General features: G+C 44.3%; 1 protein-coding gene across 1 annotated transcript in view; it reads left to right on the top strand.

The window, feature by feature from the left end:
• The window catches only part of EIF2S2 (eukaryotic translation initiation factor 2 subunit beta), a 43,554-nt gene extending 38,466 nt beyond the window's left edge, over nucleotides 1-5,088 (top strand). The window contains exons 8-9 of the mRNA XM_077251963.1: nucleotides 1,687-1,772; nucleotides 4,599-5,088. Of these exons, the coding sequence (XP_077108078.1) occupies nucleotides 1,687-1,772; nucleotides 4,599-4,774 (262 nt within the window). The 3' untranslated portion in view covers nucleotides 4,775-5,088. The remainder of the gene's footprint in view (nucleotides 1-1,686; nucleotides 1,773-4,598) is intronic.
• Nucleotides 5,089-26,969: the final 21,881 nt, after the last annotated feature.

Below are 26,969 nucleotides of genomic sequence, written 5' to 3'. Positions count from 1 at the left end.
ATAACGCGGTCGGCTCCCGACTGCTGAGTCCTATGCACAGGGCTGCCGTAAATGCAGAGTGGAAATGTCGTGCTGGGACTCTTAGGTTACCGTCACACAGTACCATTTTGATCGCTACGACGGTACGATCCGTGACGTTCTAGCGATATCGTTACGATATCGCAGTGTCTGACACGCAGCAGCGATCAGGGACCCTGCTGAGAATCGTACGTCGTAGCAGATCGTATGGAACTTTCTTTCGTCGCTTGATCACCCGCTGACATCGCTGGATCGTTGTGTGTGACAGCGATCCAGCGATGTGTTCGCTTGTAACCAGGGTAAACATCGGGTAACTAAGCGCAGGGCCGCGCTTAGTAACCCGATGTTTACCCTGGTTACCAGCGTAAACGTAAAAAAAAACAAACAGTACATACTCACATTCCGGTGTCTGTCCTCCGGCGTCTCAGCTTCTCTGCAGTGTGAGCGCCGGCCGGAAAGCGAGCACAGCGGTGACGTCACCGCTCTGCTTTCCGGCTATGGCGCTTACACAGTGGAGAGAAGCAGAATGCCGGGGGACAGACACCGGAATGTAAGTATGTACTGTTTGTTTTTTTTTACGTTTACGCTGGTAACCAGGGTAAACATCGGGTTACTAAGCGCGGCCCTGCGCTTAGTTACCCGATGTTTACCCTGGTTACCGGGGACTTCGGCATCGCTCCAGCGCCGTGATTGCAACGTGTGACCGCAGTCTACGACGCTGGAGCGATATTCATACGATCGCTGCGACGTCACGGATCGTGCCGTCGTAGCGATTAAAATGGTACTGTGTGACGGTACCCTTACACTCCTGCAAAGCAAAATGGCGGCGCCCAGTGGCTGCAAAAATTATTAATAATAAAAAAGATATTAAGGTTAAAAAAAATAATTTTGTATTAAAGATAATTGTTTATGTAAACAATCATTTTTAATACAAAAACAAAATTGCGGCACCTTTCCTTTAACTAATTCATCATTTGCATTTTTTTATGTCCACTTTTTTTGTATTGTGTTATTTGCCAGTTTTGGTGTCAAATTCATCAAAATAGTGCACATAATTCGTGAACTTGGCACAGTCAGAATTTTTTTTTTTTTTGTGTTTCGTAGTCCCAATTTGCACCAAAATACTGGCATACTCGAAAATACATCAGGGGCGGCCGAAATTGTGCCAAAATTTTACGATTTTTTCAAAACTCTTGATGATTGAACCGAAAGCATCTGGAATTGCTTAACTTCACCCATTAAGTAGGAAAACAAAAACTAAGCAAGCGAGCACATAAAATAGACTTCAGAAGAGGCACAAATAGAATAATGAATTGGGTGTAAACAACAATAAAAGTACAATGATGAATCTGAGCCGAAGACTTGTATTTGGGAGGGACTGTAGAGGGCCCCTTTTGCAACTGGAACAATATTTCCATGGCTCAGTGTTTTGGTAACGTACAGTTAATGATTTCTGGTCATTTCATACGGCTACCATGACTTAGATTGCGATTGGCAGTATAAAGATCACTGTCACTTGTCAGTATTTTGCATCCTGTAACTAGGAGTTGGTTCAAAACAATGGAAGAGGAGGCCAAACTCTTTTAAAATGGCTGGGATGATGACCAGCACAGGCAAGTTTCTACTGACTTGTTTTCTAACGTGTAATTTTTTTTCTCTTTTCTGCAGTGGCTCTATAGATGGTAACAACCAGTTAGTCATCAAGGGTCGATTCCAACAGAAACAGATAGAAAATGTGTTGAGAAGATATATTAGTAAGTGCTTTTTATTTACTGATTAATGTTGTTAATGCTTCCATACAGGGCTGTGGAGTCAGTGTACATTTTCAGACTCCTACAACATATAATAAATTGATAGTCGAAAAAAAGCAAATTCAGCTTCAGAAATCCGATGTATAAAATAAAGCAATTTTATTAGGTACCGTATATACTCGTATATAAGCCTAGTTTTGCAGCACATTTTTTCTTTTGTTTACTAAAACGCCCCCTCGGCTTATACTCGAGTCATTGTCCCAGAGGGGGGAGAGGGAGCAACAGGTCGCAGGCAGGAGTCGGCAGCTGTAACTGTGCCCGCTGCTAAAGAGAAATGAATATTCACTGCTGTGGCAGTGAATATTAATTTCTCTTATAGCGCGCATAGTTGCAGTTGCCGGCTTCCAGCACACATCCCGCTTACCTTCCCTGCGCACCCTAGCTGCATCGCCTTCCGGTGCCAGTCTTCCAGCTGAGCGATCACGTGTCCCACGCTCATTAAGGTTATGAATATTCACCCCTCTCCACTCCCGTAGGCATGGAGTGAATATTCATTACTTTAATGAGCGAGGACACATGATCGCTCGGCTGGAAGAGCTGCTGGCGCCGGGAGGAGATGCAGCGATGGCGCGCAGGGAAAGTAGGATTTTTTTTTAATAGGAACCATGCATACAAGGATAGAGGGGATAAGGAGCCATGCATACAGGGTCGGGGAGCCATGCATACAAGGACAGAGATGAGGAACCATGCATACCAGTATCGGGATGAGGGGACAATGCATACCCGGCTCATACTTGAGTCAATAAGTTTTCTGTGTCAGAATTAGGTGCCTTGACTTATACTCGGGTCCACTTATACTCGAGTATATACAGTAGATTAAAAATAAGACTGCAGCATTGTATTCACATCCCCGGCTTGGGGAGATAAGCAGACGCATTTTAGACCCTCAGGTCTTTAATCATTGCTACCTGATATATATATTTGATACATTTTTTTGTACATCGGGTTTCTTCATTGCTGGATTCTCTAAGCTCTGGACTCTATGGGTGAGCTGCCATAATCCCTTACCTTGTCTATATAATAAATTGGGTACAGTAGTTCAGTGCAGGATGTGCTGTGTTTTCACAATAATTTGGGAAAGTTATGAAATGTCCTATAAATGTCTGTTCTGTTCCTGATCTAAGGATTTCGGCTTTTAGTTGAGTTGAATCTGTGCTGCACTTTATGGACATGCTCAGTAGTGACTAGCGCTGTGGGGTCGTAGTGGAGATGAATCTGTGCTGCGCTTTATGTACATGCTCAGTAGTGACCAGTGCTGTGGGGTTGGAGTCAGGGAATTTGAGGAGTCAGAGGTTTGGCTTACTGACCCCACAGCCCTGTCTTCCAAGCAGAACACAGGAGTTCTCGGGTAACAAAACTTTGATGGACTCACTCCTATCTGATATTGATGCCCTGACACCCGTAAAACAACCTCTGGCTGCTGTCCGATGTAATCTCATTGGATAGAGCTGCACTGTGCATCTCTCATTTCTTGTGCAGTGTTTGCTGCCAGGTACTGCAGAACATCTCTTATTCGGGAGATATGCTGCAGTACATGGCAGCTGCCTAAGGCTACTTTCGCTCTTGCGTCTTATGGCGTACGTCGCAATGCGTAGTTTTGGAGAAAAACCGCATCCTGCAAAGTTGCCCGCAGGATGCGTTTTTTCTTCATAGACTTGCATTAGCGACGGATTGCTACACGTCGCATCCGTCGTGCGACGGATGCGTCGTGTTTTGGCGGACTGTCGGCACAAAATAAGTTGCATGTAACGTTTTTTTGGGCGTCGCGTCCGCCATTTTCAACCGCGCATGCGCGGATGAAAATCCGCCCACTCCTCCCCGGACTGCAGAATGGGCAGCGGATGCGTTGTAAAACTGCATCCGCTGCCCCCGTTGTGCGGCGCTTTCACTGCTTGCGTCGGTACGTTGCAACGACGCAATTCGTCGTGCGTCGTACGAAGCTAGTGTGAAAGTAACCTACGTATGTTTTCTCCTACTGGTTCTCCTGACATGAGCCAACTGCTTCAAAAGACGGTCACGACGCACCAAAAAACGTTACATGTAACGTTTTTTGGTGGCGACGGTCCGACGCAACACGACGCGACGTGTGGCAATGAATGCGTCGCTAATGCAAGTCTATGGAGAAAAAACGCATCCTGCAAGCACTTTTGCAGGATTCGTTTTTTCTACAAAACGACGCATAGCGACATGCAGTGCACGACGCTAGTGTGAAAGTAGCCTAACTCCCATGGACTTTTATTGATTGACCAAAAAAAGAAAAATGTCTGCTTTAATAAAAAAATAAATAAAACGTTGCACCTATTCACAGGTTGTGTGTGTTGTAGCATTTGTTCATATACCTGAGCAGCAATTCCAGACAGAACCCTTGGACAGGTGCGCAGTCATTTTTGGGAGGAAGTAGCCATGTACTACTAATCACAGAGAACCCCTTTGATATAAATATCATACATGCTCCACCTGCTTCTTTCCTACGCCCCAGACATTTTGCTTAATACAGTGCAAGTGACTGGAACCATCATTTTTAGAACTGATTCCTTTTTAGTTACGGCTCATCTAATAACTTGGTGTAGATTATTCTGCATTCTGTTGTTTGCAAGCAGTGTGCCGGATTTAACGTTACATTAATAAAATTGCCCTTTCTGTTGTCTTTCTATTTTGACAGTTTTTTGTGACCCCCTACCCCCCCTTATAATGGTCTCGACTATACCCTGAAAGTTGCACATTTGTATTCTGGAGCTATCATTTAAGTATGCCTTTTTTTTCTAACAGAGGAGTATGTGACTTGTCACACCTGCCGGTCGCCGGACACCATCCTGCAGAAGGACACCAGGTTATATTTCCTTCAGTGTGAAACCTGCCATTCTCGCTGTTCTGTGGCTAGCATCAAAACTGGATTCCAGGCCGTCACAGGCAAGAGAGCACAGCTCCGCGCCAAAGCCAACTAGCCGGCCTGTCCACCCGGTTGGATTTTACAAGTGCTGTTTATGGATCCAGGGCACGACCTGACAGTCAGGGAGTGGTAACCCTTTATATTGCAAAGAATGAGTTGAGACTGGGCAAGAAAATATTGGCTTATTTTTTTCTGTTCTTGCGCAAAGAATTGCAAAAATTCGACAGTGAAGCTGATCATTTGATAATCGCGTCACTTACAGAAAATGTTTTACCAGCTGTGAGGATAAATGGGAAGAATATGCATTTTTAACCAGACTTCTGTAAAATGCAAAAGTACATTAAAGTTATTATAACATTCACAGAACAATCAGATTGTGTTTGTGTTCTTAAATGTATGTGTTTTCTTCTGGTTCGGTACTCTCTTCAAGTTGTAGATCTCAAGTGTCTTAAATGGTCACTATTGTTTTAAACAAATTTGGCATAGGTCAAAATAGAAAAGAAAAATATTTTTTTTCTCCAATTACGAGCTACTACCCCCCCACCCCTGCCTTGAACCCAACATTCATACTGAAAAGAGCTAAAATCCATCTAGGACAAAACAAGACACTGGTAGCTCACTGAAGGATCAAATTAAAACCGGCTATGGAGACTGCAGGTAGTCAGTGTTTATCTCACTCCAGCACTGGATTGACAGCTACACTGCTTAGTATTGCTTTATAATGTTGTTCGTACTGCTGCAGTTTGTCTGTGCTACATACACAGGAGAGCAGACATAGATCATTTCTGTGTATTTGACACATCCCACCATATAGACTACATCCCCTGGCTCAGAGACAGCTAAAAGTATACAGAGAAAATCAATGAAAGATGCCAGCTACAAGTCACATAATGGTTAAAAGTAGTGTGCACATAGCCCTGGGTTATGTGCACCCAGATTTTTTTTTGTTTGTTTTTTTTGTTTTTTTTTTTCTCCCAAGTTTCTGGAGCAGAAACTCTCTGAATCTCATCAAAACTTTGATTATAAGCTCCAAAAACTCATTAAAAAAGACGCACATATGCGCACCTATCCTTATGTTGTTTTTTTATGGTGGAAAAATATATATATATTTTTGCCAGTCTAACAACCTCTTACAATGCTGATACGTCACAGTGTGTTCTGCTTGTACTTTTGCTCATCATTGATGGACAGAGTATTAGACTTCAGGACCTTGCTATCTGATAGTCTGTGGGTTCAGGGAGACACACTACTGGCCTTTCCCTCTCTCTGCATCAGTATGTCTTTTGGACTGGGAGGAACCCTGACACTATCCCCAGTTACAGTCGCAACCTTTCTTGCTTGTGCTCTTCTTTAAATGCTTGTTCAGACTGGCGTATAGCCAGCGTATAACTCGGATGAATACTATCCAAGGCTATTGTGACCTTGGCCTAACACTAGCCCTGCTTGGGATCCATTGACTTCTCTCAACGCTGACAGTACAGTACAGGGGTAGCACTGCTGCAGCCAGGCATGTCCTCTGAAAGCCGGAGGAGTGACTGCTCCAGTAAGGAGGGAAATAGGAGAGCAGGGCAGGCCAGACAGGTGCTGGTAGTGGGGGACTCAATTATTAGGGGAGCAGATAGGGCAATCTGTCACAAAGACAGGGATTGTCGAACGGTGTGCTGCCTACCTGGCGCTCGAGTCCGACACATCGCTGATCGGGTGGACAGATTACTGGAAGGGGCTGGTGAGGACCCAGCAGTCATGGTGCACATTGGCACAAATGACAAAGTTAGAGGTAGGTGGAAGGTCCTTAAATACAATTTCACGGAATTAGGCTGCAAGCTGAAAGCTAGGACTTCTAACGTGGTATTTTCCGAAATACTGCCTGTACCAAGTGCCACGCCAGAGAGGCAACAGGAGATTAGGGAGGTTAATAAGTGGCTCAAGAATTGGTGTAGGAAGGAGGGGTTTGGGTTCCTGCAGAACTGGGCCGACTTCTCAGTTGGCTACAGGTTCTATGCTAGGGACGGGCTGCACCTCAATGGGGAAGGTGCAGCTGTGCTGGGGGAGAAAATGGCTAGAAGGTTGGAGGAGTGTTTAAACTAGGGATTGGGGGGGAGGGTATTCAATTTATATGAGGGGAAGATAGTGCAGACAGAGACCTGGGCACAAATAAGGAAGTTGGGGGTGGCGGTGGCATGGGGGGTGGGGTTAGAACAGTTAATAATTTAAGAAAGAATAGAGGTACAGAGAGGAACATCAAGTGCATGTATACTAAAGGTGCCGTTACACTAAGCAACTTACCAGCGATCGCGACCAGCGACGTGATCGCTGGTAAGTTGCTGTGTGGTCGCTGGGGAGCTGTCACACAGACAGCTCTCTCCAGCGACCAAGCGACTTCGGCATCGCTGAAACTGTCTTCAGCGATGCCGAAGTCCCCATGTAAAAAAAAAAAAACACTACATACGCACCTTCTGTCGTCCTTCATGTCCCTCGGCGCTTGCCGCACTGACTGTGTCTCAGCGCCGGCCGGCCGTAACAGCGGTGCCCAGCGGTGAACCGCTGTTACTGCAGGTTCACCGCTGGGCTCTGCTTTACGGCCGGACGGCGCTGAGACAGTCAGTATGGCAAGCTCCAGGGGACGTGACGGACAACAGACGGTAAGTATGTAGTGTTTTTTTTTTTACTTTTACCATGGTATCCATGGTAAATATCGGGTTACTAAGCGCGGCCCTGCGCTTAGTAACCCGATGTTTACCATGGATACCAGTGAAGACATCGCTGGATCGGCGTCACACACGGCGATCCAGTGGTGTCAGCGGGAGAGTTGCGACGAAAGAAAGTTTGTCCACTCTCCCTGCAACCAGCGATATCCCAGCAGGATCCAGATCGCTGCTGCGTGCCAAACATAGCGATATCGCTATGCAGGACGCTGCAACGTCACGGATCGCTGGCGATATCGCTGCAACCTCGCCTAGTGTGACGGTACCTTAATGCCAGAAGCCTCGCCAACAAAATGGATGAATTAGAACTAATGTTGTTGGAGCATAATTATGACATGGTGGGGATATCTGAGACGTGGCTGGATGAGAGCCATGACTGGGCTGTTAACTTGCAGGGCTATAGCCTGTTCAGAAATGACCGTACAGATAAGTGAAGGGGTGGGGTGTGTCTATATGTAAAATCGTCCTTAAAACCCATCCGGCGTGATAATATAGGTGAATTTAATGAGAATGTAGAGTCCCTGTGGGTGGAGATAAAGGGAGGGGGAAAAATAATAAATTACTGATAGGGGTTTGTTATAGGTCTCCAAAAATAATGGAAGCAACGGAGAATATCCTCATAAAGCAAATAGATGAAGCTGCGACTCAAGGAGAAGTCATTATTATGGGGGACTTCAACTACCCTGAAATAGATTGGGGAACAGAAACCTGCAGTTCCAGCAAAGGTAATCGGTTTTTGACAACTATGAGAGACAATTACCTTTCACAACTGGTTCAGGACCCAACAAGAAGGGGGGCACTGCTAGACCTAATATTAACCAACAGGCCAGACCGCATATCAAATATAAGGGTTGGGGGTCACTTGGGGAATAGTGATCACAAAATAATAAGTTTTCATGTAACCTTTAATAAGATGGGTAGTAGGGGGGTGACAAGGACACTAAACTTCAGGAGGGCAAATTTCCAACGGATGAGAGATGATCTTGGTACAATTAACTGGGATGATATCCTGAGACACAAAAATACACAAAGAAAATGGGAGACGTTTATTAGCGTCCTGGATAGGACCTGTGCACAGTATATACCGTATGGGAATAAACATACTAGAAATAGGAGGAAACCAATATGGCTAAATAGAGCTGTAAGGGGCGCAATAAGGGACAAAAAGAAAGCATTTAGAGAATTAAAGGAAGTAGGTAGTGAGGAGGCATTAAATAAATACAGAAAATTAAATAAATTCTGTGAAAAGCAAATCAAGGCAGCTAAGATTGAGACAGAGAGACTCATTGCCAGAGAGAGTAAAAATAATCCCAAAATATTCTTTAACTACGTAAATAGTAAGAAACTAAAAAATGATAGTGTTGGCCCCCTTAAAAATAGTCTGGGGGAAATGGTGGATGAGGATGAGGAAAAAGCCAATATGCTAAATTACTTTTTTTTCATCAGTATTTGCACAAGAAAATTCCATGGCAGACAATATGATCAGTGATAACAAAAATTCCCCATTAAGTGTCACCTGCTTAACCCAGCAGGAAGTACGGCGGCGTCTAATAAAAATCACTAAAATTGACAAATCTCCGGGCCCGGATGGGATACACCCCCGAGTACTGCAGGAATTAAGTACAGTCATTGATAGACCATTATTTTTAATCTTTAAAGACTCCATAATAACAGGGTCTGTACCACAGGACTGGCGTATAGCAAATGTGGTGCCAATATTCAAAAAGGGGACAAAAACTGAACTCTGAAATTATAGGCCTGTAAGCTTAACCTCTACTGTGGGTAAAATCCTGGAGGGCATTCTAAGGGATGCTATGCTGGAGTATCTGAAGAGGAATAACCTCATGACCCAGTATCAGCACGGGTTTACTAGGGACTGTTCCTGTCAGACTAATCTGATCAATTTCTATGAAGAGGTAAGTTCCGGACTGGATCAAGGGAATGCAGTGGACGTAGTGTATATGGACTTTTCAAAAGCTTTTGATACGGTGCCACACAAAAGGTTGATACATAAAATGAGAATAATGGGGATAGGGGAAAATATGTGTAAGTGGGTTAAGAGCTGGCTCAGGGATAGGAAACAAATGTTGGTTATTAATGGAGCACACTCGGACTGGGTCGCAGTTAGCAGTGGGGTACCACAGGGGTCAGTATTGGGCCCTCTTCTTTTTAACATATTTATTAATGACCTTGTAGGGGGCATTCAGAGTAGAATTTCAATATTTGCAGATGACACTAAACTCTGCAGGGTAATCAATACAGAGGAGGACAATTTTATATTACAGGATGATTTATGTAAACTAGAAGCTTGGGCTGATAAATGGCAAATGAGCTTTAATGGGGATAAATGTAAGGTCATGCACTTGGGTAGAAGTAATAAGATGTATAACTATGTGCTTAATTCTAAAACTCTGGGCAAAACCGTCAATGAAAAAGACCTGGGAGTATGGGTGGATGACAAACTCACATTTAGTGGCCAGTGTCAGGCAGCTGCTACAAAGGCAAATAAAATAATGGGATGCATTTAAAGAGGCATAGATGCTCATGAGGAGAACATAATTTTACCGCTATACAAGTCACTAGTTCGACCACACATAGAATACTGTGCACAGTTCTGGTCTCCGGTGTATAAGAAAGACATAGCTGAACTAGAGCGGGTACAGAGAAGAGCGACCAAGGTTATTAGAGGACTGGGGGGTCTGCAATACCAAGATAGGTTATTACACTTGGGGCTATTTAGTTTGAAAAAACGAAGACTAAGGGGTGATCTTATTTTAATGTATAAATATATGAGGGGACAGTACAAAGACCTTTCTGATGATCTTTTTAATCATAGACCTGAGACAGGGACAAGGGGGCATCCTCTACATCTGGAGGAAAGAAGGTTTAAGCATAATAACAGGTGCGGGTTCTTTACTGTAAGAGCAGTGAGACTATGGAACTCTCTGCCGTATGATGTTGTAATAAGTGATTAATTACTTAAATTTAAGAGGGGACTGGATGCCTTTCTGGAAAAGTATAATGTTACAGGTTATATATATTAGATTCCTTGATAGGGCATTGATCCAATGAACTAGTCTGACTGCCGTATGTGGAGTCGGGAAGGAATTTTTTTCCCCAATGTGGAGCTTACTCTTTGCCTTCCTCTATCAACATGTTAGGGCATGTTAGGTTAGGCTATGGGTTGAACTAGATGGACTTAAAGTCTTCCTTCAACCTTAAAGGGAACCTGTCACCCCCCCCCCCCCCCAGGCATTTGAAACTAAAAGAGGCACCATGTGCAGCCCTAATGCTGCATTCTGACAAGGTGGCTCTTTTAGTTCTGGGTGCTGTAACTGCAGAAATAATCCGTTTTGTAATTTGTCCTAAATACCTTTCTTCAGTCCTGGAGGCAGGCCTTTCCCCCCATGCTGCAGATGCCACACAGCCGTCACTCAAGTCTTCTTTGCGCCGGTCGCCGTCTCCTCAGCGCTGTTTTGAAATCAGCCGACGCCTGCGCTCTTTTCCCCTGCCTTGGGCAGGCGCAGTGAGCGCTGCCCGTCTGTCTTCATATGCAGTCTAGCTGACTGCGCCTGTGCGGCCGCCCTGCCTGTGAATCTCAGCCCCGCAGTGTGAATAAATCAGAAGACACTGCGGACTGGGATTCACAGGCAGGGCGGCCGCACAGGCGCAGTCAGCTAGACTGCATATCAGGACAGAGGACGGGCAGCGCTCACTGCGCCTGCCCAAGGCATGACAAATGAGCGCAGGCGCCGGCTGATTTCAAAACAGCGGTGAGGCGGCGCCAAGAAGACTTGAGTGACGGCTGTGCGGCGTCTGCAGCAGGGGGGGAAAGGCCTGCCTCCAGGACTGAAGAAAGGTATTTAGGACAAATTATAAAACGGATTATTTCTGCAGTTACAGCACCAATAACTAAGGCTGCTTTCACACTAGCGTCGGTACGGGGCCGTTGCGCTGCGTCGGCCCGATGTACCGACGCATACTGTGCAAAAAATGCCCGATGTGTGGCAGCACATATGTATTCCTAATCATTGATTGGGGTAGTCATCGGGGGTAAGGCCACGTGGAGTAACACTACAGTTGCTCACCAATGGAAGCGAGCATCATGAAACCTCAACACTTGGGGATTGTCTGTTAGACAGCCTCAACTTATGTGGAGATTGCCTAACAGCCACAAGTCATGCAGCCGCAGAGACTCTAACGTAATATACGAGCACTCCCAGATACTCGGATAACACCTGAGCATGTGCTATAAGACGTTATCCGAGCACGTTCTCTCATCACTAGTTGGCATCTCTCCCTGTTTTGTTTGCTCAAGGAATTTCAAGTTGCTCCCCTGAGCTTTTTCACAGACTCCATACCTGGAAAGTTACCTTTTATTCGCAGGATCTCTATGCTAGCTGGAAACTCTTGCAGATTTGGTTTTCTTATGTCATCAGGATATGGGTCTTGCATTCTCTGCCAATTCTTTTACCTTTCACATCTATGAGGACATTATCAGAAATGTTCCCTGCACTGTCAGGACTCGTCAAGGCTATTGGGATCTTCATATAGGTTACAAAAGCAGTCAAACAGAGAAAAAAAATTAAAAATAAAAACATTATTTAATATACATTAACCCCTTTACCCCCAAGGGTGGTTTGCACGTTAATGACAGAGCCAATTTTTACAATTCTGACCACTGTCCCTTTATGAGGTTATAACTCTAGAACACTTCAACGGATCCTGATGATTCTGACATTGTTTTCTTGTGACATATTGTACTTCATGATAGTGGTAACATTTCTTTCATATTACCTGCGTTTATTTGTGAAAAAAAAACGGACATTTGGCGAAAATTCAGAAAATTTCGCAATTTTCCAACTTCGAATTTTTATACCCTTAAATCACAGAGATATAACATACAAAATACTTAATAAGTAACGTTTCCCACTTGTCTACTTTACATCAGCACAATTTTAGAACCAAAATTTATTTTTGTTAGGGAGTTATAAGGGTTAAAGTTGACCAGTAATTTCTCATTTTTAGGGACCACATCACATTTGAAGTCACTTTGAGTGGTCTATATGATAGAAAATACCCAAGTGTGACACCATTCTAAAACCTGCACCCATCAAGGTGCTCAAAGCCACATTCAATACGTTTATTAACCCTTCAGGTGTTTCACAGGAATTTTTGGAATGTTTAAATAAAAATGAACATTTAACTTTTCTTCACAAAAAATTTACTTCAGCTCTAATTTGTTTTATTTTACCTAGGGTAACAGGAGAAATTGGACCCCAAAAGTTGTTGTGCAATTTGCCCTGAGTATGCTGATACCCCATATGTGGGGGTAAACGACTGTTTGGGCGCATGGCAGAGCTTGGAAGGGAAGGAGCATCGTTTGACTTTTCAATGCAAAATTGGCTGGAATTGAGATCGGACGCCATGTCGCATTTGGAGAGCCCCTGATGTGCCTAAACAGTGGAAACTCCCCAGTTCTAACTGAAACCCTAACCCAAACACACCCCTAACCCTAATCCCAACCATAACCCTAACCACACCCCTAACCCGAACACGCCCCTAACCCTAATCCCATCCATACCCCTAACCCCAACACACCCCTAACCCTAGTCCCAACCCTAACCACACCCCTAAGTCCAACATACCCCTAACCTAATCCCAACCATAACCCTAACCCTGACACACCCCTAACCCTAATCCTAACCGTAAATGTGATCGATACCCTATCCCTAACTTTAGCCCCAACCTTAACCCTAACTTTAGCCCCAACCCTAACTCTAACCCTAATGGGAAAATGGAAATAAATACATTTTTTTTATTTTATTATTTTTCCGTAACTAAGGGGGTGATGAAGGTGGGCTTGATTTACTATTTATAGCGGGGTTTTTTAGCTGATTTTTATGATTGGCAGCTGTCACACACTAAAAGGCGCTTTTTATTGCAAAAAATTGTTGATGCGTCTCTACATTTTGAGAGCTATAATTTTTCCATATTTTGGTCCACAGAGTAATGTGAAGTCTTGTTTTTTGCGGGACGAGTTGACGTTTTTATTGGTACCATTTTGGGGCACGTGACATTTTTTAATCGCTTTTTATTCTGATTTTTGTGAGGCAGAATGACCAAAAACCAGCAATTCATGAATTTCTTTTGTGGGGGGGGGGGGGCGTTTATACCGTTCTATGTTTGATAAAATTGATAAAGCAGTTTTATTTTTCGGGTCAGTACGATTACAGCGATACCTCATTTATATATTTTTTTATGTTTTGGCATTTTTATACTATAAAAGCTATTTTATATAAACAATAACTTTTTTATTTTTCCGCTGATGGAGCTGTATGGCGGCTCGTTATTTGCGGGGCAAGATGACGTTTTCAGCGGTACCATTTTTTTTATATCAGTCTTTTTGATCGCGTGTTATTCCACATTTTGTTCGGTGGTATGATAAAGTATTGTTTTTTGGCTCTTTTTTTTTACGGTGTTCACTGAAGGGGTTAACTAGTGGGACAGTTTTATAGGTCGGGTCGTTACGGACGTGGCAATACTAAATATGTGTACTTTTATTGTTTTGTTTTTTTTATTTAGATAAAGAAATGTATTTATTGGAACAATATTTTTTTTTCTTTATTTAGGATTTTTTTTTTTTTAAATGTAAATATTTTTTTTTTACTTGCTTACTTTCCCCCAGGGGGGGACATGACTATGTAGTGTCAGATCGTCTGACACTTTGCAGTGCACTGTGTCAGATCAGCGATCTGACCGGCACTGCAGAAGGCTTGCTGGCGCTTGCAAGCCATCTCCCTGCAGGACCCGGAAGGAGCCCCGTGGCCATTTTGGATCCGGGGCCTGCAGGGAAGAGGAGGTAGGAGACCCTCGGAGCAACGCGATCACAACACGTTGCTCCGACGGTCTCAGGGAAGCACGTAGGGAGCGCCCTCCCGGCGCGATGCTTCCCTATGCCTCCGGAACGCTGCGATCATGTTTGATCGCAGTGTTACGGGGGTTAATGTGCCAGGAACGGTGATGATCGGTGATGACGTTCTATCCCGTCGGTGATCATACAGGCCCATACCACCTCACAGGATAGTACGTCTGATGTCAGAAAGGGGTTAAAACATGCCTGCAAACATAGAAAACTGCCCAGTTTTATATGGAATTATGTGATAGTAATTTTTACCATGTAACTAAATAGGACTAGATTGTCCCTTTCTGGAAGCCTATTGATAGATCCTGCCTGCCCAGGGAGGTTGGCATCCTTGTTAAACCCTCAGTATCCCTAAAGCATGAGCTAGATAACCCGAAGTATGTCTCTGATAACATGCTGCACCCTATATATAGTGCATAGAACAACCGATAATTTTATTTCTATAGTGCCAACATATTCCGCAGCACTTTACATTTTAGAGGGGACTTGTGCAGACAATAAAAGACATTACAGCATAACAATAAACACATAGATCAACAGATACCAAGAGGAGTGAGGACCCTGCTCACAAGCTTAGTCCATAAAATGATCATTAGAGATAATAAACCACTATATATTTTTATTAACATGCAGGCTATATAAAATGCATAGAGCGATTAAACGTTCAAAATTTGCCTCTTATAACATGCAGCCTATATATAATGCATAAAGCAATCTATGAACTGCCAGTGGTCACTAAAATATAATAAACCAACATATGTTTGATACCATGCAGCCCATATAAAATGCATAGAGCAATCAATGAGCTGCCCATAGTCATTAAGTATGTTTAAACATTAAACTGGGGCAAAAATCTCAGGGAGAAAACAGGTAGGTGAAATTGTATAGTTACTCATGATATGGCCTTGACATGTTTCCCCCTAGTGGTTCATCAGGAGCCTGATATAGTGTCACTGCTGGATACCAGATGTAATGTAAATAGATTGTCACATTTCATCTGGTTATTGAATGTTCTGCCATGCTGAATGCATTTAGGCACACAAATCATCAAAATCCACTGCTGGCAGCTCACATTGCTATTGCTGACATTTGACTTCCCAAATGTCCAGTGACACTGCAGCTCATGGTTGCCTGTTTAGACCACATAAGCTGCTCATCTTACCACAAGAAACATGCGGCTAGTTGTTGTATTGAAAAACTGCTCCTGGGACACTGTAGAGAAATGGCCATTCCACTGGTTCCACCACAAAATTGATGTACCGCCAAGCTGTTAGGCCATGTTTCCACTATCTGGATGTAGCAGCGCTTTGGACGCAATGTATTTTCACTATGTTCTATTGAACGCAGGTAAATACGCATGTGTTCGTTGAACTGTGCCAGTTTACCGTATTCAGTACATTCTATTGATGTAATTTCTGTTGAGACTAGCATCTCCACAAGAGAAATTGACATGCTGCGGTCTTGAAAGACTCACTGCATGTCCGGGGATGTTCCGCAGCTGCACATTTACGCATAGTGGACATGGGATTTCTAGAAATCCCATCCACTATGCTGTAACGTCTAGCCGCTGCGGTTTTGACTCTGCATAAATACTCTGAGCCAAACCACAGCAATTCCTGAAAGTGGGAACGTACCCTTCGTGTACTTAGAAAGAAGACTAGAGTGGTCCGGCTCCAGCACTACAGAATGCTGTAGATAAGCCCCTTATGCCGGTGGCCGCAGCTCATTCTCGAATTTTGGGGTGACAGATTCCCTTTAAGATGTTTTGAAAATGTTACCATTTTTTCATCATTTGCACATTATTAACATGTCTGTACATGCTGAGATCTTAATAATTCCTCAACTTACCACCTCCTCCCTGCAAAATGACCTCTACACAAGTCACAGCAGGGGTGTAACGACTGCGGTTGCAGAGGTCCTGATTGGGCCCTTGTGGGTGAGCTGTCCGCCGACCCTAGCAGAAACTGAACTGCAAGTGCGTCCTTGGCTTACATTCAGTTGAAGTGTATTGAGACGTACAGACCCCACGCATGCCGCGGCTTCACAAGAGGATGCCGCGGCTTCACAAGATACTACGTGGCTGTGCTATATACTACTTGGCTGTGCTATATACTATGTGGGACTACGTGGCTGTGTTATATACTGCATGGGCTGTGTTATATACTGCATGGGCTGTGTTATATACTATGTGGCTGTGCTATATACTACGTGCGCTGTGTAATATACTACGTGGCTGTGTCATACTACGTGGGCTGTGCTATATACTACGTGGACTGTGCAATATACTACGTAGGCTGTGCAATATACTACATGGACTGTGCAATATGCTACGTGGACTGTGCAATATACTACGTGGCTGTGCAATATACTACGTGGCTGTGCTATATACTACTTGGCTGTGCTATATACTATGTGGGACTACGTGGCTGTGTTATATACTGCATGGGCTGTGTTATATACTACATGGCTGTGTTATATACTATGTGGGCTGTGCTATATACTACGTGGACTGCAATATACTATGTGGGCTGTGCAATATACTATGTGGACTGTGCAATATACTACGTGGACTGTGTAATATACTACGTGGCTGTGCAATATACTACGTGGCTGTGCTATATACTACTTGGCTGTGCTATATACTATGTGGGACTACGTGGCTGTGTTATATACTGCATGGGCTGTGTTATATACTACATGGCTGTGTTATATACTACATGGCTGTGTTATATACTATGGGCTGTGCTATATACTACGTGGACTGCAATATACTATGTGGGCTGTGCAATATACTATGTGGACTGTGCAATATACTACGTGGACTGTGTAATATACTACGTGGCTGTACAATATACTACGTGGCTGTGCTATATACTACTTGGCTGTGCTATATACTATGTGGGACTACGTGGCTGTGTTATATACTGCATGGGCTGTGTTGTATACTACGTGGCTGTGCTATATACTACGTGTTCTGTGTAATATACTACGTGACTGTGTTATATACTACGTGGGCTGTGCTATATACTACGTGTACTGTGCAATATACTATGTGGACTACAATATACTATGTGGACTGTGTAATATACTACGTGGCTGTGCAATATACTACATGGCTGTGCTATATACTACTTGGCTGTGCTATATACTGTGTGGGACTACGTGGCTTTGTTATATACTGCATGGGCTGTGTTATATACTAAGTGGCTGTGCTATATACTATGTGCGCTGTGTAATATACTACGTGGCTGTGTTATATACTACGTGGGCTGTGCTATATACTACGTGGACTGTGCAATATACTACGTGGGCTGTTCAATATACTACGTGGACTGTGCAATATACTACGTGGACTGTGCTAAATACTACGTGGGCTGTGCAATATACTACGTTGCTGTGCTATATCCTACGTGGCTGTGCTATATAATACGTGGGCTGTGCAACATACTACGTGGGCTGTGCAATATACTACGTGGGCTGTGCAATATACTACGTGGGCTGTGCAATATACTACGTGGGCTGTGCAATATACTATGTGGCTGTGCAATATACTACGTGGACTGCAATATACTACGTGGCTGCAATATACTACGTGGGCTGTTCAGTATACTACGTGGGCTGTGGTACATACTACGTGGCTGTGCAATATACTACATGGGCTGTGTTATACACTACGTGGCTGTGTTATACGCTACGTGGGCTGTGTTATACACTATGTGGGCTGTGTTATATACTGCGTGGGCTGTTATATACTACGTCGCTGTGCTATACTACGTGGGCTGTGTAATATACTACATGGCTGTGCTATATACTATGTGGCTGTGCTATATACTACTTGGGCTGTGCAATATACTATGTGGCTGTGCAGTATACTATGTGGGCTGTGCAATATACTATGTGGGCTGTGCAATATACTATGTGGGCTGTGCTACATACTATGTGGCTGTGCAATATACTACGTGGGCTGTGTTATATACTGCGTGGGCTGTTATATACTGCGTGGGCTGTTATATACTGCGTGGGCTGTTATATACTACGTGAGCTGTGTTATATACTACGTGGCTGTGTTATATGCTATGTGGGCTGCTATATACTACGTGGCTGTGCTATATACTACGTGGCTGTGCTATATACTACGTGGCGGGCCGCGAACAATCAGCGACAGGCGCACTCAGGCCGCTAATTTGCGCGGATTTGAACCACAATTCGCTAATTGGTCGCGCCCGGCCAGCCGAATTCTGTGTATTCATTGTATTATTCTAAAATCTTCATAAATAAACTACATACATATTCTAGAATACCCGATGCGTTAGAATCGGGCCACCATCTAGTGGGGATATATACCAGGAAGGGACGCAGGATAAGAGACATATACACCAGGTTGGGGTCCAGGATAAGGGACATATACCAGGATAAGGAAGATATAAGATATTACCAGGATAGGACCCAGGATAAGGGATATATACCAGGATGGGGGATATATACCAGGATGGGGAGGACCTAGTCCAAATCTTGCACCGGGGACTCTCAGACTCTAGTTTCACCACTGGCTGCCTAGAAAGATCCCACTGCAGTCATTGAACATCTCTAATCTATTGGTCCTGAGGGTATATTTCCACGTGGCGTATTTGCTGCGGATTGGATCCGCAGCGTCCAGATGTTACAGCATAGTGGAGGGGATTTAATGAAATCCCATCTCCACTATGCGCACAAAGACGCGGGTGGCAAACCTGCGTATACGCATATGTGCGTCTTTCTAGACCGCAGCATGTCTATTTATCTTGCAGAGACACTCAGTCTCCGCAAGATAAATAGCACCATTCTATATATAGGATGCGATGATTCCGCACGGTTCAAGAACACAGGCGGAATCACCGCCCTTTCAAAAGCCGGCAGCGCTTTGGATGGGGCGAGTGTCCATTACCTCCAAAGCACTGCCATTCCGGACCGTGGAAACATAGCCTCATTGCCCATATAAAGCAAATAATTATGTACAGAAAAAAAAGTATAAGAACAATCCACCATCAAATAATACAATTAGAACAAAATATTTCCACTATCTGCTTTTAATAATTAAAAGCAATGTAGAAATCCATTCTCTTTCTGCAGCTTTTATGCCAAAATTAAAATGGGAAAAGGTAAGAAACGTTTACACCCCCAATTGAGGAAGCCGATTAGGCGGAACGGCGCTGTCGGGGTACTGCTGAGGTGTGCCAGAGGCCAGGAGAGACACCTATGTAGGTAAATGTGATTTTTAAATTGGTAGCGGTGAGTTACATGCGGTACTATGCACTTTATACCTGGATTTTGATACAGACCGTGTGACCATGGTCAAATTTCCGTACAGCATTGTCCTACAAGATATAAGCACGATGCACTTTATTATAGACAGTATTTATAATGGTGTGTGACTTCACGAGATCCCTTTATGACATAGGGTTTGTTATGTTATTTCATCTGCTACTTTGCTACTGCCACAGGCCTTTGTGCTCACCCCTAGCCGTATTACCTGTTTGAGAAATTTCCTTTAGTTACTTACTTTTTATATAATTTTAATATGTTTTGAATAAAAGATTACTTTTAATTGTTTGCCTATGCCTCTTTGTCCCTTAGAATAATATGGGATGTTGTTTATTATGATTGGATTGAGGTTGGTAGGTACCATAAGTGGACATTTGATAGTCTTATTGGACATCCTTTTTTAAGTGAAGCGCAGGTTCCCGTTGTCCTGAAAACAGTATGGTGTCAATGGGGTTAAACACTTAAGGCCCCGTCTCACATAGCGATTTACCAACGATCACGACCAGCGATACGACCTGGCCATGATCGTTGGTAAGTCGCTGTGTGGTCGCTGGGGAGCTGTCACACAGACCGCTCTCTCCAGCGACCAACGATCAGGGGAACGACTTCGGCATCGTTGAAACTGTCTTCAACGATGCCGAAGTCCCCCTGCAGCACCCGGGTAACCAGGGTAAACATCGGGTTACTAAGCGCAGGGCCGCGCTTAGTAACCCGATGTTTACCCTGGTTACCAAAAAAAACAAACACTACATACTCGCCTTTCGGTGTCCGTCAGGTCCCTTGCCGTCCGCTTCCTGCTCTGACTGATCCGCCGTACAGTGAGAGCAGAGCGCAGCGGTGACGTCACTGCTGCGCTCTGCTCTCACTGTACGGCCGGATCTCAGTCAGAGCAGGAAGCGGACGGCAAGGGACCTGACGGACATCAGATGGTGAGTATGTAGTGTTTGTTTTTTTTTTACATTTACGCTGGTAACCAGGGTAAACATCGGGTTACTAAGCGCGGCCCTGCGCTTAGTAACCCGATGTTTACCCTGGTTACCAGTGAAGACATCGCTGAATCCGTGTCACACACACCGATTCAGCGATGTCAGCGGGACCTCAACGACCAAAAAAAGGTCCAGGCCATTCCGACACGACCAGCGATCTCGCAGCAGGGGCCTGGTCGCTGGTACGTGTCACACATAGCGAGATCGCTACTGAGGTCGCTGTTGCGTCACAAAACTTGTGACTCAGCAGCGATCTCGCTAGCGATCTCGCTATGTGAGACGGGGCCTTTAGGAAGCTCCATGCCGAGGGATGAGACTACCACTTCTACCAGTCAGCTAATCTGAAAAGGGCCTGATGAGGCTGTACGCTGCGCTCTGCTCTCACTGTACGGCACTCAGAGCAGGAAGCGGACGGCAAGGGACCTGACGGACACCGAAAGGCGAGTATGTACTGTTTTTTTTTTTTGGTAACCAGGGTAAACATCGGGTTACTAAGCGCGGCCCTGCGCTTAGTAACCCGATGTTTACCCTGGTTACCCGGGTGCTGCAGGGGGACTTCGGCATCGTTGAAGACAGTTTCAACGATGCCGAAGTCGTTCCCCTGATCGCTGGTCGCTGGAGAGAGCGGTCTGTGTGACAGCTCCCCAGCGACCACACAACGACTTACCAACGATCACGGCCAGGTCGTATCGCTGGTCGTGATCGTTGGTAAATCGCTATGTGAGACGGGGCCTTAAGCATGGATGGTGTCACAGGATTGCTTTTAGGGCAGCTGCTTTGATTAGGAAGAATTAACTGAACACACAATGTGATTTGGGCAGTGCTGTGTATGAACAGCCTGTTGCACAATACCCAGGATATGTCTATACTTTTATAATAGATTGACTATATGTACTGGGAAAAGGTTGGAGTCCACAGCGTTGTATAGTTGATTGGTAATGAGTTGAGCCAGCAGGTGGCAGCAGAGGTATTCTCAGCTCATCTACATCTAGTGATCTGTTGGACAAGACTGGCATGCAGGGGGTGATTTATGCTGGAGTAATGGCTGTCACTATTTGTGGGCACCATACCATTGCCCACTAACAAAGAATCAAATAATCTCAGGGGGCAATTATCTAAAAAAAACAGCAAAGAAAAAAAAACCCTCTAACATCAATACCTTTAATTAATCTCTATTAAACCACCACTGACAAATCACCTGTAGAAGTATATTACACAAAAAATTAGGGGCACCAATAGGTATATCCAGATAGATGTTACAGGTACTGGGGGTTCAGTAACGAAAGGGATCCTATATATTAGCTATTGCTTACTCAATTAGTACTGAAAACAGGGAAAATAGTAGTAAAATCTACTTATTATACCCTAGTTGTGACTAGAGATGAGCGAATATTTCAATATTCGGTTCGGATTACGATCACAAATTTGCAATATTCGCTGATTTATTTGTCGAATATTTGCCGAACATAACCGAACTCCATTCACCTCAATGGGAGGCAAAAATATACATATATAACAGGAAAGTGGCCTCAATTCACCCACAGTACAAATTGTAGCATGGCACTGCTGCAATCAGCCAGGCATGAGGTATCGGGGTCTGGGACAGCATTTACAGCTTGCAGTTGAACGTCACAGTAAGGCCGGCCTCACACTTGGCGTAAGACAATACGCCACGTATTATACGTCCGTACTACGGCCGTAATACGGAGAAATGTTCCCAAAATAGTGATCCGTAGTCAGGGTGTGTCAGCGTATTTTGCGCATGGCATCCTCCGTATGTAATCCGTATGGCATCCGTACTGCGAGATTTTCGCGCAGGCTTGCAAAACCGACATCTAATGGATTTATGTGCTCAAATGTTCATTAAAACATATATACAGTATATATATATATATATATATGTCATTGAGACACATATATATATATATATTCTGTATTTATATTTCATTCAGCGCGATATCTGTGAACAGCCGGTTATTCAATTGCCGGCTTTTCATTTCTCCTTCCCAAACCCGACAGGATATGAGACATGATTACATACAGTAAACCATCTCATATCCCCATTTTTTTTGCATATTCCACACTACTAATGTTAGTAGTGTGTATGTGCAAAATTTCAGCGCTGTAGCTGCTGAAATAAAGGGTTAAATGGCGGAAAAAATTGGCGTGGGCTCCCGCGCAATTTTCTCCGCCAGAGTGGTAAAGCCAGTGACTGAGGGCAGATATTAATAGCCAGGAGAGGGTCCATGGTTATTGGCCCCCCCGTGGCTACAAACATCTGCCCCCAGCCACCCCAGAAAAGGCACATCTGGAAGATGCGCCTATTCTGGCACTTGGCCACTCTCTTCCCACTCCCTGTAGCGGTGGGATATGGGGTAATGAAGGGTTAATGCCACCTTGCTATTGGAAGGTGACATTAAGCCAGATTAATAATGGAGTGGCGTCAATTATGACACCTATCCATTGTTAATCCAATTGTTGGAAAGGGTTAAAAAACACACACACACATGATTTAAAAGTATTTTAATGAAATAAACACAGCGGTTGTTGTAATAATTTATTGCTCTCTCAATCCATCAGGAACACCCTCGCTTGGAAAAATAATAAACGCACAAGATACATACCTTCTGGTGAACCGTCTCGTCCCACGAGGTAATCCATCTGAAGGGGTTAACTAATATTACAGGCACGAGCTGCGATAAACCACCGGGTGCTGAAAGGAAAGCAGGATCTGTACTTACATTACATGTGCCCTCTGGTGGATGTTCTCATGAACTGCAGCCTGGGAACTTTGTATTTTTCTCGCCCCCATAGACTTTCATTAGCGATTTTTTTGCGCAATACGCTGACAAACGCAGCATGCTGCGATTTTGTACGGCCGTAGAAAGCCGTATAATACTGAACCGTAATGTACGGCTGATAGGAGCAGCCCCATTGAGAATAATTGTGCCGTTTATTTTGCGAGTTTTACGGACGTAATTTCTGCGCTCTTACGTCCGTAAAACTCGCTAGTGTGAGGCCGGCCTAAGACGAGGTGGGTGAGGGGTCGGTGTAGGCCTTCTGTGCTGGGAGCCCTGATAATACATGCAACACCTCTACCTGCTTTCATGCTGAGCCACACTCAGGTGGTACAAATATCAGGATAGTAACACCGGTAGGTGACTCTAAGAGGCCTGATGTCCTCGGAGGGCCTACTCAGGGCCGGTTTTAGACAAATTGGGGCCCTGGGCAAAATTCAATGTGGGGCCCCCAATCCTGAAATATTCTACCAACACTGTTAGGTCCTCTTCACATGTCCATAAAAAACACGTATGTGTTACACCGATATCTGTGTCACCAGTGTTTTCAATCAGTGTACTGTCTGTGTACCATCTGTGTTTTTCTTGGTATGGATACTGGAAATTAAATTACAAAGCTTCTCACATACTTTCAATGTTAAACATGGACGGCACACGGACGGCATGTTTGCACAGACCCTTAGACTTGTTTTGGCCTTTGTCATCTGTGCTGCTGGGAAAACACGGACATGAGTGCAGCACGTAGTGGCATCTGTGAAAAACATGATACACGGTTGTGTGAAGGGGTCCAGACAGTCACATAATAGAAAACAGCAGAATTGCTGTCTTTGTCTACATCCTAACTCACAAACAGCAGTAAAAGCGATAAAAAAAATGTCACCCCAACCTACTCTAATAAATCCCCTCTGGCTCCATGGCCGATGGTTCGGCGTTCTTGATGGTCATTATTCACTTTGCAGCTATAATATAAGGTGCATCCACAAGACCCCTGCAGCCCAGTGCTGAGACTGGCAGAGACCCCCGGAGACACAAGACCCCTGCAGCCCAGTGCTAAAACTGGTGGAGACCCCCGGAGCCACAAGACCCCTGCAACCCAGTGCTAAAACTGGTGGAGACCCCCGGAGCCACAAGACCCCTGCAACCCAGTGCTAAAACTGGCAGAGACCCCCAGACCATCAGTGCTGGAGCCACAGAGTATTCATCGGTTCTATGTTAATTGTTTTTACATTCTCAATAAAACCCTGTAGTGTCTGTTCACACCCACCATTTTTGCTGCGGATTGATCTACAGTGTTGGCAGGAAATATTCTGCTTTTTTGCAGCCTTTTCACTTGCATTTTTGTTTCCCATTCATTTGAATAGGGACAAAAACGCTGCAGAAATGCTGAAAGACGACAGCAACAGATTTATAAAAAAAATTGTCTTCTGGCTTATTCCATACAATAGTATATTAAGCCTGTTCACACTGCACTTCTGCCTGAATCCCCCTAAAATAGGATTTACATAAATCCCCGACGGAACCACAGACTGCACTGACACAAGCATAGTTCAAATGAATTTGGGGTTTTTTTTCTGAAATTGACCTACCGTATATACTCGAGTATAAGCCGACATGAGTATAAGCCGACCCCCCTAATTTTGCAACAAAAAACTGGGAAAACTTATTGACTCGAGTATAAGCCTAGGGTGGAAAATGCAGCAGCTACTGGTAAATTTCAAAAGTAAAAATAGATACCAATAAAAGTAAAATTAATTGAGACATCAGTAGGTTACGTGTTTTTGAATATCCATATTGAATCAGGAGCCCCATATAATACTCCATAAAGTTTATGAAGGCCCCATAAGATTCTCCATACAAACTAGGCCCCATATAATGCTCCATACAGTTCATTATGGCCCCATAAGATGCTCCATATACAAATATGCCCCATATAATGCTCCATGCAGTTCTTTATGGCCCCATAGATGTCCCATATAATGCTCCATGCAGTTCTTTATGGCCCCATAGATGCCCCATATAATGCTCCATGCAGTTCTTTATGGCCCCATAGATGCCCCATATAATGCTCCATGCAATTCTTTATGGCCCCATGTAATGCTCCATGCAGTTCTTTATGGCCCCATAGATGCTCCATATAATGCTCCATGCAGTTCTTCATGGCCCCATAGATGCCCCATATAATGCTCCATGCAGTTCTTTATGGCCCCATAGATGCCCCATATAATGCTCTATTCAGTTCTTTATGGCCCCATAGATGCCCCATATAATGCTCCATGCACTTCTTTATGGCCCCATAGATGCTCCATATAATGCTCCATGCAGTTATGGCCCCATAGATGCTCCATATAATGCTCCGTGCAGTTCTTTATGGCCCTGTAGATGCCCCATATAATGTCCCATATAATGCTACATGCAGTTATGGCCCCATAGATGCCCCATATAATGCTCCATGCAGTTATGGCCCCATAGATGCTCCATATAATGCTCCATGCAGTTATGGCCCCATAGATGCTCCATATAATGCTCCATGCAGTTCTTTATGGCCCTGTAGATGTCCCATATAATGCCCCATATAATGCTACATGCAGTTATGGCCCCATAGATGCCTCATATAATGCTCCATGCAGTTATGGCCCCATAGATGCCCCATATAATACACCATGCAGTTCATTATGGCCCCATAGATGCTCCATATAATGCTCCATGCAGTTCTTTATGGCCCCATAGATGCCCCATATAATGCTCCATGCAATTCTTTATGGCCCCATGTAATGCCCCATGTAATGCTCCATGCAGTTATTTATGGCCCCATAGATGCTCCATATAATGCTCCATGCAGTTCTTTATGGCCCCATAGATGCCCCACATAATGCTCCATGCAGTTCTTTATGGCCCCATAGATGCCCCATATAATGCTCCATGCACTTCTTTATGGCCCCATAGATGCTCCATATAATGCTCCATGCAGTTCTTTATGGCCCTGTAGATGCCCCATATAATGCCCCATATAATGCTACATGCAGTTATGGCCCCATAGATGTCCCATATAATGCTCCATGCAGTTCTTTATGGCCCCATAGATGCCCCATATAATGCTCCACGCAGTTCTTTATGGCCCCATAGATGCCCCATATAATGCTCCATGCAGTTCTTTATGGCCCCATAGATGCCCCATATAATGCTCCATGCAATTCTTTATGGCCCCATGTAATGCCCCATGTAATGCTCCATGCAGTTCTTTATGGCCCCATAGATGCTCCATATAATGCTCCATGCAGTTCTTTATGGCCCCATAGATGCCCCACATAATGCTCCATGCAGTTCTTTATGGCCCCATAGATGCCCCATATAATGCTCCATGCACTTCTTTAAGGCCCCATAGATGCTCCATATAATGCTCCATGCAGTTATGGCCCCATAGATGCTCCTTATAATGATCCATGCAGTTCTTTATGGCCCTGTAGATGCCCCATATAATGCCCCATATAATGCTCCATGCAGTTATGGCCCCATAGATGCTCCATATAATGCTCCA

Source organism: Ranitomeya variabilis, chromosome 4 (genome assembly GCF_051348905.1).
Source record: "Ranitomeya variabilis isolate aRanVar5 chromosome 4, aRanVar5.hap1, whole genome shotgun sequence".
NCBI lineage: Eukaryota > Metazoa > Chordata > Amphibia > Anura > Dendrobatidae > Ranitomeya > Ranitomeya variabilis.
The sequence above is the reverse complement of the archived record's forward strand: the minus strand, read 5'-3'. Positions and strand labels throughout refer to the sequence as shown.